General features: G+C 48.9%; 1 protein-coding gene across 1 annotated transcript in view; it reads right to left on the reverse strand.

Annotated features, from left to right (window-relative positions):
• Window positions 1–13,776, reverse strand: part of PEPD (peptidase D) — a 766,251-nt gene that overhangs the window by 570,723 nt on the left and 181,752 nt on the right. Inside the window, exons 5-6 of the mRNA XM_029608350.1 lie at window positions 5,050–5,097; window positions 1,354–1,415 (exon numbers count right to left, since the gene is read on the reverse strand). Of these exons, the coding sequence (XP_029464210.1) occupies window positions 1,354–1,415; window positions 5,050–5,097 (110 nt within the window). The remainder of the gene's footprint in view (window positions 1–1,353; window positions 1,416–5,049; window positions 5,098–13,776) is intronic.

The following is a 13,776-nucleotide window of genomic DNA, read 5'->3' on the forward strand; positions in this document are numbered from 1 at the left end:
GTGAGGGCTCCTATGATCTCTGAATTCATGGTCCTTTTTATGAGTAGAAGGACACCTATGCTTCCTCTTATCTTTTGATGAGGCATTTGTCGTAGAAGGCTGTTGATGCATCGTATCTCGCGTGGTACGGAGTTGTTTATGCATCAGTGAGTCATGAGCCCTGGGCCGCTCAATGACAGGGATCGAGTGAAAAGGTGCCAGCGCCATCTTAGGCAGTAGCATCGGTGTGTCGTGCACGGCGCAGTCCTTCCCGGTAGAGAAGTTATCCGACACCTGCGTGGATGTGTTGCAGAATCGAGACGGCGACGCAGATGGTAGAATAGGATAACGCTTCGAATTGTCGGACGACACTTTCAACGCAGTTTTGGACGGGAGTCAATGTTCAGGCCCCTACCTGGGTTCTATAGGTACAAAATCGATCTTTTCACCCATTTTTTGATTTGGTCTTTGATTTAGCCTGCAGCTCCAACGAGGAAGATCGTTGAGGGACATCATGGGACTTGCCATCCGCCCTGGAGAAGATTGAGTCAAGCGTCTTGGAGAAGGCATGTAGGAGCCAAAGCAGCTTGATTCCTTTTCACGGAGCCAGGCTATTTTGTCCGTACGCTGTTTTCTGGCCCTCAGGGACATCAGACTATAGTCCTTGCAGGACGCCTGGTCGTGGTCAGAGCCCAAACAAAGATAACAGTAATTACGATTGTCAATGACAGACTTTGTCTCTCTGCACTGACAATATTTGAAGCCTGGTTTCTTGGACATTGTGGAGCACTGAAAAGTGCTGTTGTGGGATCACTGATGTGAAGGAAATATAGCAAGTAGAAAAAACACTGGCCCACGCGAGGAGACTGATGGAAAAAATTAAAACACATCCGTGTCCGAACATGAAAAAAATAGCACTGAGACTGATGACTCACTACACGCAGGAAGAGCCACACAGACACAGCAGCATTCGAAGATTTGTTTCCTGTAACAACGTCCGTGAGAGCGCCGATGACGTCACCCAAACAGCATGGCTAATTCAGCCTGCTTATAGACGGAAAATCAACATTATCTGGCTAAGTCTGGATGTGCTGGAGAGCAGCCCTAAACTTAGCCAAATAACTTGTGACTTTATCTGGGTATATTCAGCAGAATGTATAACCTGCTACGTTCCAATAAATACATGAGTAAAGTTACCTGGATAACTTATCTGCTCCCTGTGCTGCTGAATATAGAACTAAAAATGTTTTCATGCTAAATCATAAATAAAATCAGCCATATAAATACAAGCTTGAAAAAGGAAGAACAGCAGAAATGAAAACATTTTGTTTGCCCGACTGCAAGGGAAAAACTAAGGGCATCTCCTTCACTCACTGGCTGATCCCATCAAAGGAAGCTTCCTTGCAGACACTCCCGCTGTCACTATTAACACCACGCTGTGGAACAAGAGAAAAGCATCACTAAAGACCAGAAAGACAAAAAACAGCATCTTCATAATATACACTTAGGCTTCTAAGAACATTCACAGACAGATTTTTATGCAAGCACAAATCAATTATAAATCTATACAAAATTGGTGAGAGCAGAATAAGCTATTCAGATTGCTCCCAAACAGCACGATCCAGTATCGTCCGCTCGAGGATTGCCCGTCTGTAACGTGCTCGTAGCGCACAATTCGGGCACGCAAGGCAGTTCGGCGATACAGTCTCCAGTTTCACGCGTCCGTATCGCTTCTGAAAACAGACGCATAACCCTTTCCGCACCCGGCATGTAAATGAACGAAAAAGCTGTATAATGAAGGAATTATCTATTCCCCTGCGATACTGTAACGGGCGCTGATATTATCTCCTCCCTAACCCGCTGTTCTGCCGCGGCCTTAACCTGCTACTTTACCGCCTCCCCCTAGTAGGAGTTAGTGTAGTGTAGTGTAGGGTAAAAACATTGCTTACCCGCCCTGGTCCCGTCCGGTCTCTTGCAGCCCCGTCCGGACCGGACGGGGCTGCAGGAGACCGGACGGGACCAGGGCAAAAAAAAACAAACGAAAAAGTAGCAAGGCTCGGGCCTGCTAAAAAAAGTTTAAAAAGTGTAAAAAACAAAAATACCTGTGTGTTATATAAAAAATAAAACAATTTTAAATACCTGTCGGAGGGCCGTGGGTCCAGGCGGCCGGTGGGCGGCGGGCAGCCATCAGCGGCATCCGGTAGTCCCTTCTCCCTTCCTCCCTCCCTCCCTGGATGAGCGCCAAAATCGCACGGGCGGGTCGGCAGCGGGGGGGGGGGGCGGCAGCAGGATCCGGGAGCGGCGGGTAGGCAGCAGCGGGTCCGGGGGGGCAGCGGCAGGATCCGAGAGCGGCGGGTAGGCAGCAGCGGGGTCCGGGGGTGGCAGCGAGATCCGGGGAGCCAGCAGCGGCAGCATGATCGATCGCGCAGGCAGGTAGGTGGCAAAGTAAAGATGGCCGCCTGCACGGGAAAATCGTGCAATTGGCCGCTGAAGACGTGACGTCACGACGTTTGGCGTCACGGGGTGTGACGTCACGTCTTCAGCGGCCAATTGCACGATTTTCCCGTGCAGGCGGCCATCTTTACTTTGCCACCTACCTGCCTGCGCGATCGATCATGCTGCCGCTGCTGGCTCCCCGGATCTCGCTGCCACCCCCGGACCCCGCTGCTGCCTACCCTACCCAATTGCACGACTGTATCGCTGGAGACTGTATCGCTGAACGCTGAACAGGCGCGCATTCATTCATTCACTGCCGGTGGGGGCTGCCGGAGAGGCAACCCCCACCGGCAGTGAATGAATTCATTCATCCAGGCGGAGGAGCCGGCTGCTTTCGCCACCGGCTCCTCCGCCTGGATGAATGAATGCGCGCCTGTGCGACCCCTGCGTTTCGGCCGAAACGCAGGGGTCGCACAGGCGCGCATTCATTCATCCAGGCGGAGGAGCCGGTGGCGAAAGCAGCCGGCTCCTCCGCCTGGATGAATGAATTCATTCACTGCCGGTGGGGGTTGCCTCTCCGGCAGCCCCCACCGGCAGTGAATGAATGAATGCGCGCCTGTGCGGACCCGGCCTAGATTTAACACGCGACCACCCGCCGCCCGCCGGCCGTCTCGAACTAACGCGTGTCCCCCCGCCGCCGCTGCCGCCGCGCCCACCCGCCCGCGGCCTAGATTTAACACGCGACCACCGGCCCCCCGGATCCCGCCGGCCGCCTGGACCCACGCGGCCCTCCGACAGGTATTTACAAATTTTGATTTTTACACTTCCTGGTACCTGTCATTTCAAATGTCATTTGAAATGACAGGTACCAGCGCACCCAGGTTACTGTATAGGCGCTGTATTAAGCGCCTATACAGTAAAATGGGTTACGCGGCCATAACCCTTCCCTACCGCTTTAAAGCCGCGGCATGCATTTGCATGCGATTAGAGGAGAGTATCGGGGAGTTAGTTAAGAGAACTGTGCGTGCGGGGAGGAAGGGTGCGCCTGACACTACCGCACTGTTTTTACCGCGGCCTTACTGGATCGAGCCGAAAGGGAGGAGCCTCCTGGATCATTCAGGTTTGTCATCCCGGCCACCCTCCCATTTGGAAATGTACCAGAAAGTCTCCCTTTCCTAATATTCTCAGTACACAGAATCTTTACAAATCAGTTAAAAAAAAAAAAAAGAAAAGAAAAAGTAATCAGCAAATCAGATTTAATGATGAAGTGTACGCTCCTGAGAAGAAAGTTAACACAAAACTGTATTAAAAATAAGTGATATTTTGGCAAAACCCCACAGAATGAAAAGGAAGGAAATTACACAGGATGGATCAACGTTACCATGTGCCCCCTTAGACAGAAAACAGAAACCCGATCCCATATAATTGGGAAGCTGAACAGAAGTATTTTGTGAGCACTACAACACTCTCTACAAACACAAGTAGATATAACCATCGTGTAGTAATTAATCCATTCTGCCTACTAATAATTATGGCAATTATTTAAAATGTATTAATTGATTAACTATCTTGTTCTACTTAGCTGTTCAATGAATGCCTATTACAGCTTGGAGAAGAGACGGCTGAGGGGGATATGATAGAGGTGTTTAAAATCATGAGAGGTCTAGAACGGGTAAATGTGAATCGGTTATTTACACTTTCAGATAATAGAAGGACTAGGGGGTACTCCATGAAGTTAGCATGTGGCACATTTAAAACTAAATCGGAGAAAGTTCTTTTTCACTCAACGCACAATTAAACTCTGGAATTTGTTGCCGGGGGATGTGGTTAGTGTAGCTGGGTTTAAAAAAGGATTGGATAAGTTCTTGGAGGAGAAGTCTATTACCTGCTATTAAGTTGACTTAGAAAATAGCCACTAGCAACAGTAACATGGGATAGGCTTGGTTTTTGGGAACTTGCCAGGTTCTTATGGCCTGGATTGGCCACTGTTGGAGACAGGATGCTGGGCTTGATGGACCCTTGCTCTGGCCCAGTATGGCATGTTCTTGTGTTCTTAGAAAATATTATCAAATATACCATTTAAACTGCATCTATAATACTTTTGATAAGGAAGCAGAATCCTCAAATATATACTGTATTACATTTCAAGTTTACAAAATATAGACAAGGGGATACAGTGTTAAATTGAAGACTATACATATTTATGAGAGCTGCAAGCTCGAAATTCTGCTTTAAACATGGCATTAGATGAAGATTTCTATAATTCTCACATATAGGAATTTTATTCTTGAAGCTCTGTGGAAAGCTGTGGTGCCCCAGTGCACACTTGGAATATTCTTTACCAAGGGTCCACAACAGATACAATGGGCTGGTAGTCGGGGGTCTGGGAAGGGATGTGTGATAAAAACAATTCCACTACAACCAGTACACAGCTGTAAAAGGAAGTACACACCATTCAGCTTGAAAAAATAGTACCAAAAAAGAAAAAAAAATCTGACACTATCTCTGCAGCCTATTTATCAAATAAGTGTTAAAACAGTTTGCTAATCAATAGGCCCCATTGGGATTAACGTGCATTAGTGCTGTTTGATAAACAGATTCATACATACATTGTTGGGGAAAAAAATGACTTACCAAAGTGTAAAGAACTGAGGGTTTCTTTGATGTCAAGACAGTAGCAATCTAACAGATAAACAAAGGTAAAAAAAAAAAAAAAAAAGTTTACTTCGGCTGGAAACTACATACGGCATTTCAGACAGGGTGACATATAGAAAAACTATCAATTTAGCACAAATTTTGAAGCTGAGAAGCAGAACCACCAATCAATGTGAATTTTGAAACATCAGAGACTGTTCCTACTGCTCATAAGTTTCAGTCGCACTAATGCAACCAGTTTTTGTACTGGGGGGGGGGGGGGTGGGGGGGGAGAGGGGGGAAGGTATAAAAAAAAATGCATTCTTCTAAGAGTTCCCAATGTAAGATTTCCAAAAGTTATCCCAATTCACCATTTCTTTCTTATGTTGAAATTATTTTGTTTCACAAAAGATACAGCATTTATTTATCCAACCAAAAGGATAACCATTAACATGCCTGGGATATACACATATAATCACATTGGCCATTTCTAATTCATTGACAAAATCCTAGAATACAAATTCAGGCAAGAAAATGCAATCTCATAGGGCAATACAATAAGGGGCAGATTTTCAAAAGGCCCGGCGACGCGCGTAAGTCCTGGGGCTTGCAAAAAGGGGCGGGGGAAGGGGTGGGGCCAGAGGCCATTTGCGGTTGTGCCGGAGGATCGCGTGCAGGCAGGCTGTCGGCGCACGCAAAAGGTTTGACAAGAATTTTTTTTGGGGGGGGGGGGGGGGTGGGAACGGGGGAAGCCTGTGGGAGTCGGCGTGCGCAAGGTGCACTAAAGTGCACCCCCTTGTACACGCCGACCCCCGATTTTATAACTTGCGCGTGCCTGCGTAAGTTATAAAATCGAGCGTACATGTGTGCACGCCGGGTAGCGCGCACATATGTACACCCACGCAATGGTTTGAAAATCTACCCCTAAGACTTTAAAGGTACCATCACAAAAAAAAAATACAAAATCAACAAGGCTCATTCTTAATATGTCTTTCCGTTACCAAATGCAGGTAAGGCCATTTCTATGAAGTTAAGTTTTTACAGCAAAAGAGAAAGCACTTCCTCTAACTCATGTCCGACACTTGTAAAAGATGAACAAAAACATGACTGCTTGGAATAAAGAACAGGCGATTCTGAATTGCTTGCATCTTCGTCTTCTCCTATATTTCCTTAAAGCGCAGATACCTGACAGACCAGCTGAGCATTTATCAGCATACTACCAAATGAATACTGCTCTGTAACCTCACCACTCTTCTTTCAGCACATGCAGATGAGTATAGGAGAATCCTAAGCAGCAAGTCAGGTTAATGTCAACTGTTTTAAGAAAAGGAGACTGGGTCTTGAAGACTGAAGTACAAAATGGACATTTGCCTTACTCTGTTTCACATTGTAAAAACGTAATTTATGATTTATTGAGATGTCTGAATATCTTGAATACAGTTGATCAGCACCTATTTTTTATATTGTTGCTTATTTTTTTCCTTTTAACCAAGCTGCCATTTATCCATTCACTGTAATTGTTGGGGATCCGTAGGAGGGCACACAAGGGAGCACTCTCGATCCCGGGGAGAGTGTGCCCATGGGCCCCGGCGAACCAGGAGAGGAGCTCCAAGGAAGCGCCGAGGCAGGTGAGACAAAGTCCCGCCTGGGCTAAGACCGCAGGCCCAGGCCCCCGCCAACCTGCACAGCCTTGATGACAGTAATTAATAAGCAATAGTAGTTTGTGATCTCTCTAATGCTTGGGTACTTTCCAGGTACTTGTGACTTGGATTGGCCGCTGTTGGAAACAGGATATTGGGCTTGATGGACCCTTGGTCTGACCCAGTATGGCATCTCTCATGTTCTTATGTTATATGTTCTAGATCAGAGTCATGAAGTGATTACAGCACTGATATAGAGAGCCAACAGCACTCATGGAAACTGGAAGTAAGAGAATATGAAGAAACAGGTATTTGGCGGGAAACTGAAGCACCATTCCTGGCAGGGTGCGAAGTGGATTTTTATGTAGAGAGGAGCCTGCTAGAATGAAGTGGTGAAGCAGGGCAGTAAGTATAGTGAAAGCAAAGTTGCTTACCTGTAACAGGTGTTTCTCCTGGGACAGTAGGATGTTAGTCCTCACACATGGGTGATTTCATCAGATGGAGTCCAGCACGGAAAAACTTCATCTAAGTTTCTAGAACTTAGACTAGGGCACACTGAGCATGCCCAGCATGCCACTAAGCACATGTCCATGCAGGTTCCCTCTTCAGTCTTGTAACACAGAATTACAAAAAAAGAAAATAAACGAAGCAGAAACCAAACTCCGCAGGGTGGTGGGCGGGTTTCATGAGGACTAACATCCTGCTGCCCAGGAGAACACCTGTTACAGGTAAGTAACTTTGCTTTCTCCTGGGATAAGCAGGATGGTAGTTCTCACACATGGGTGAATCCCTAGCTGCAGGCTGTGCCTGAACACCCATCAAAAAACACAACAAGCACGGAACTAGGTGCCAAAGGGCACAACAAGTGCTGTTGGTAACAAAAGGAGGAGACAGCCTGAACCCAAAAAACAGGGCCATGGGTTGGAAGAGGTGGGTTTCATAACTAAAAAAGATTTTGGAGGTCAGATTGGCCAAAACTGCTGTTGTGTCAGCCATCCTTGTCCAGGCAGTAATGCGAAGTACAGGTGTAGAGAGAACTCCATGTCGCAGCTTTGCAGATCTCATCCACGGGGACTGCTTGCAAGTGGGCCACCAAAGTCACCATGGCCCTAACAGAATGAGCCTTGACATGGCCCCCCAGTTGCAAGCCCGCTTGCTAATAGCAATATGAATTGCAATCTACCAGCCAGTTGGATTAAGTTTGCTTGGTCACAGCAACTCCTAAACAGTTCTTATCGAAAGAAAGAGTTGCGTGGATTGCCAATGCCCTGCCGTGCGCTCCAGGTAAAAGGCCAAGGCTCTCTTGCAAACGAAGCTATGAAGAGCCTGTTCACCCTGGTGCAAATGAGGCTTCGGAAAGAAGGTGGATAAGACGATCGACTGGTTCAGATGGAAATCCATCACCACATTCGGTAAGAACTTGGGATGCATACACAGAACTACCCTATTGTGGAAGAACTTCATTTAAGATGGGTATGACACCAAAGCTTGAAGTTCACGAACTCTGAGCGCCAATGTGACCGCCACTAGGAAGAACTAAGTCGCATGAGCACATAGGTTCGAAAGGCACATTCATAGGCTGACCCAGGACCATGTTGAGGTCCCAGGACACCATAGGGGCCCATAGAGGTGGCTTCAGTTGAAGCAAGCCCTGCAAGAGGATGCACTATCCACCTGTTGGTGGTAAGCCCCAATGGCACTAAGATGCACCCTTACTGAGTTGGTCTGAGAGGTGTAGCAGGTAGTCCAGCAATTTCGGGGAGGAGCAGGAGAATGGGTCTAAACCGCAACTCACAACCAAGCGGAAAACCACTTCCACTTTAGGCTATAAGATTTCCTAGTAGACTGCCTTCTGGATTCCAGCAAGACCCGGAACATCTCATCCGAGAGTTCCCAGGGCTGTAAAATCGACCTTTCAACATCCACGCTGTGAGGGACAAGGCCCAGAGATTGGAATGACGTAACCTGCCCCAATCCTGTGGGCGAGGTCTGGGGCGGTCCCCAGACTGATCGGTTCCCTCGGGATGAGATGTTGCAGGAGAGGGAACCAGATTTGGTGCAGCCAATAAGGAGCGATGAGAATCATGGTCCCATGATCCTGCTGGAGCAGCAGGAGGATCTTTGACACTAGCGGAAGCGGAGGGCACGCATACAGGAGGCCCCTGCCCCAATGGTACGCAAAGGCAACCAATGCCTTCCTGCCGCCATCCTGGAATAGGGAGCAGAACAGAGTTACCTTCCTGTTGCAGGGGGAAGCGAACAGATCCACGTTCAGGGTTCCCCAAAGACGGAAGATCCGATCCGTAACCTCCTGCTTCAGGGACCATTTGTGGGGTTGGAACGATCAACTCAGGCCATCTGACACCACATTCTCCAGTCCTGGGAAGTATATGGACAGGAGCAGGATGCCCTGGGAGACAGCCCATGAACAGATCTGGACAGCTTCCTGGCAGAGGAAGTATGATCTCGTGCCCCCCCTGTTTGTTGAGGTACCTCATTGCTACCTGTTTATCTGTCCAGATTATGACCACTTTGTTGGTCAGGCAATCCCGAAATGCCCAGAGTGCATACCGGATTGCCCGGATCTCTAGAAAGTTTATCTGATGTTGCATTTCCTGGGCAGACCACTTCCCCATGGCCACCCCACCCAAGATGGGAGGCATCCGTGGTGAACACAGCTTGAGTCGGGGATGTCTAGAATGGTACTCCCCTGCCTCCAAGTTGGACAGGGTCTTCCACCATGACAAAGAGACCCAGAGCGTCTGGGTGATTCGAATGCGCACCCGAAGATGCTGAGTGGCCTGACACCACTGGGAACGAAGAGGTCCACAGAACTCTGTGCATATGGAGATAAGTGAAGGGAATGACATGGATCGTCGCTGCCATTGGCCCCAACAGCAGCAACATGCAGTGCAGCGAGACCCGATGACTCCGGGAGATTGCTCACCAGGGCCATTAAGGTGAACGTTTGATCTCAGGGCAAGAATCTTCAAGCCTGCACCATGTCAAACCTGACTCCAATGAAGTTCAATTGCTGCAATGGAGTCAAGTGAGAATTTGGGTAGTTTAGAAAACCCAGAGTCTCAAAGATCCGAATAGTAGGGTACAGGGACTGCAGTGCGCCCTCCTGGCGGAGCTCTTGATGAGCCAATCATCCAGGTAGGGGGAAGACCTGCAAACACAGTTTCCACAAGTAAGCGCTCACCATTGCTAGGCACTTGGTAAAAACACAGGGCGCTGACGCCAGGCCGAATGGCAGCACTCAGTACCGAAAGTGCTTCATGCCCACCACAAACTGCATGGGAAATTTTGATGTGGGCATAGGCATCTTTTAGATCGAGGGAGCAAAGTCGGTCTTCCCTCTGCAGGAGAGGTATCAAGGAGCTGAGAGAAACTATTTTGAACATCTCCCTTTTCAGGAACTTGTTCAAGGCCCACAAGTCCAAAATAGGAAGGAGATCTCCAGTTCTCTTTGGAATCAGGAAATATCTTGAATAAAAAACTGCTCCCCCGTTGACATGGTGGAACGGGCTCAACTGCCCTGGATATTACAAGGGCGGAGAGCTCTGTGAAAATTATCTCTTGATCCGTCGAGACACCCCAAGAGGGAAATGGCTGAGAGTCTGGCAGGGTACCCTCGACAAATGATGGACAGGATCCACTGATAGAGAGCCAACGAACTGCAAAGAGCCATAGCCGGCCCTTGACTGGAGGGCACGCCGTTGAGGGTACCGGAGATTGGCTTGTGTTCCCTCACCACCAGTCAAATCCCCATGGCTGGGCTTTGCTGAGGGGCTGGTTGAGACCTAGGAGCCCGGGGTTGCCAAGGGAGAGGCCTAGGGTCAGCTGTTGAGTTCTCACCCAGGACGCCAGAGGTTAATACTTCCTCAGGCAGTAAAAAGGGTGTTTAGGTCCCTGCCGTGAAGACCTCTTGCTTGACGACTGCCGGTCCAAAGTGCTGGCTGAGAGGTGTTGGAGGGTGTCATGGTGATCCTTCAGCTGCACCATCGCCTCCTTAATCTGATCACCAAAGAGATTCTCCCCGGTACAGGGTAGGTCCACAATGTGCTCCTGAACCTCCGGACAGAGGTTGGAGGCATGGAGCCACACAATGCAGTGAGCACTGATGCCAGCAGCCATCACTCTTGCCGACATCTCGAAGACGTCATAGGTGGAGCAGGCTTTATGTTTATCACATTACAACCCTGCTGGACCACTTTCAGGAAACCCTCCTGCAGTTGCTGGGGCAGGCGCTCAACCAGATCCTGGATTTGCTTCCAGAGATTCCTGGAATACTGGCTCATCTACAGTTGATAGCAAGCAATACACACCACCTGCATGGACCCTTGGAAGACTCATCACCAGAGCGTCCAGAGCTCTATGTTCTCAGCCTGGGGGTACAGAGGTGTGGGTTTGAGAATGCTTCACCTTTCTGAGAGCGGACTCCACCACTACAGACTGGTGCGGGAGCTGATGCCTCTCAAACGCCTTGGGGGGCTGAACCATGTACACCACATCGGTCTTTCTGTTCACCAGGGTTACTGAGATGGGGTGTTCCCAGATCCAGGCAAAGAGATCTTTAAAGTTGTCATGGACCGGGACAGCCACCACTCTTTCAGCATATCTACAAAGTGGAGAATCTTGAATATTTTGTGGCGAGAGTCCTCCTCTGTGAAGAGCTGAAAAGGGATGGACTCCGCCATAGCCGCACAAAGCCCACAAACATCAAGTCTTCAGGCGGGGCCAGACGTCTCTCCTCTGGAGGTGACAGCTCAGAAGACAGATCCTAGAGTTCTCAGACGAGGACTCGGATGCATCATCGCCCCACGGGTCATATGGGGCAACTTCCTCATTTATGATCCCCGGAGACACCAGTGGGGGAGGTCGGACTATGTCTTCCGCCCAAGACACCAACAGCATCGACATCCCCAAGGGTTTCAAGGGGCCCAGCAGAGGCTCAGACAATGCCAGCCACGGGGGCAGCGCCATTGGACCTGGTGTTCCACCCTCATCTGAGGAATCAGTGACCAGGATTGGTTCTGCCGGAGGCAACATCGGTGCTCCTCAGGGCATCGAAGGCTCCTGAGGCAGCGCACCGGCTGCGTTGGTAGTGCACCAAGAAGCAAGTCCAGGCGTTCCAATAACAGCGCAAGCACCGATAGCACAGGCTCCAGCAGTGGTGGCGGCCCCGATGGGGCCGGTTGCTCAATGCCTTGCAGGGCCCGACCAACCACCAACCGCACACTGCCTTTAACTCCTCTTCAAATGCCGAAGAAAGGACAGCCAGAGGAGGAGAGGAAAGCATAATCTGGACACCCTCGGATCCCTGAGGGAGACTGGTGCCTGGCACCAAAACCGGTGGGGACTGCCTTGGGCCACCGGCTGCGATGGAAGGCGATGCTTCCTCAGGCTGGGCCGCTTCGAGGGCACCTCAGACCAATCTAGTGCTTTCTTGAGCCTGGTCTCATGCAATGACAGTGATTTGATGACAGTGCTTTTTCGATCTCCCATGATGCTTGGCCTGGCCTTTCCCCGGCACAGAGGGAGATGGAGACAATCCAGACCTGGAAGAAGAGGAAATGGAAACAGGCCGGTCCTCTGCGCCCAATTCAACCAGGGGACCCGGTGGAGGGAAGAGCAGTACAGGACCACCGGCCACTGGCTCCTGTTTTCCTAGGGGTGTCGATGCCCCCGACGTCGATGCTGAGGGAACAGACGTCCTGGGGCCAAACAGTTTTTTCATTTTATCGAGGCACAAGCGGTGACCATTGGGGGTCATCTGGGTGCAAAAAGGGCACCCCCTGACATCATGCAATGCCCCCAGATACAAGATACAGACCTCGTGTGGGTCTGTAATGGATATGGTCTGGGGCACTGGGGGCATCGGCGAAACCTCGATGGCGCCATTCGAAAAAATACCTGACGAGCAGTCGAAGGCAGTTGGCCACCGGCGGACAGCACTGTTGGAAATCGACCACACAGAATGTACCAAAAGGCAGCACTCACCACGATGCCCCCTAAGGCCGGGATGAAAGACAAGGAACCTCGACGCAAGAAAAGAAACCAAGAAGACTCAACTGTGGACATTTTCCAACAAAAGTGCGAGCTCCACATCCTCGAGACGACAGTTCAGCGGAAAATAAGAGACTGAAGAGGGTCCCCGCGTGGACGCGTGGATAGTGGCATGCTGGGCACGCTCAGTGTGCCTAGTCAAAATTCTAGAAACTTTAACAAAAGTTTTCTATGCCGGGCTCCATCTGATGTCACCCACATGTGAGGACTACCATCCTGCTTATCCCAGAAGAACAGAGTAGCAGTATACGCTCCCCAACTATAAAGCTTCAAAACCAGCAATAAAAATGAAGGCTATGAAATTCTGTGTAGCATCATTATCTTTCAGAAATAAGAGCAGAGCACTTGCCTGCCTAATAAACTCAATGTCCAAAGCACAACAAGAAATCACATTGGTACAGATAAAGCAAGACTGTGAAATTAAACCTCTGAAAAAACTCCAGGAAATGGTGCGTGTGCATGATATCTTAAAAATGGAAGAGACTATAAACTGCTCCACAGACCCTCTGCTATTGCAGAATTCATCTCTGACTTGAATAAATGTTACTCACCCACCTACCTGTCTGATATATGGATAATAAATCCACAAATGACTCTGCCTTATCTAAGTTCAACAGGGAGGAAAAATAAATCAAAAGCAGATCCCAAGTCAACAGAAATGCAGTCTGAAGGCAAGGAAGCTAAAATGGCACTAGACCTGGAACAACCAATCAGTCACAAAATCAAACATTCTTAAAATGATTCATAAATTCAAAGTGCTCAGAGCAGAGATCGCTCTTTCAAGCGGTGGTGGAACAGAAGGGAGAGATAAAAGAAATTAAAGAGCACATTAACTCAAAACAAACCTATTATACGAGAGGAAACAAGACACCTCAGCTGCCCTCTCCATCAAAGTCAAAAACCGGAAAAGATGACCAATGATCTCAAACAGAACAATTCTGAAAACAGACTGTGGCATTCAAACATCAGAATATCTGTCATAGCAAATATTGATAAAATAAAAGAATAGTCAAAA

This window comes from Rhinatrema bivittatum, chromosome 7 (assembly GCF_901001135.1).
Source record: "Rhinatrema bivittatum chromosome 7, aRhiBiv1.1, whole genome shotgun sequence".
NCBI lineage: Eukaryota > Metazoa > Chordata > Amphibia > Gymnophiona > Rhinatrematidae > Rhinatrema > Rhinatrema bivittatum.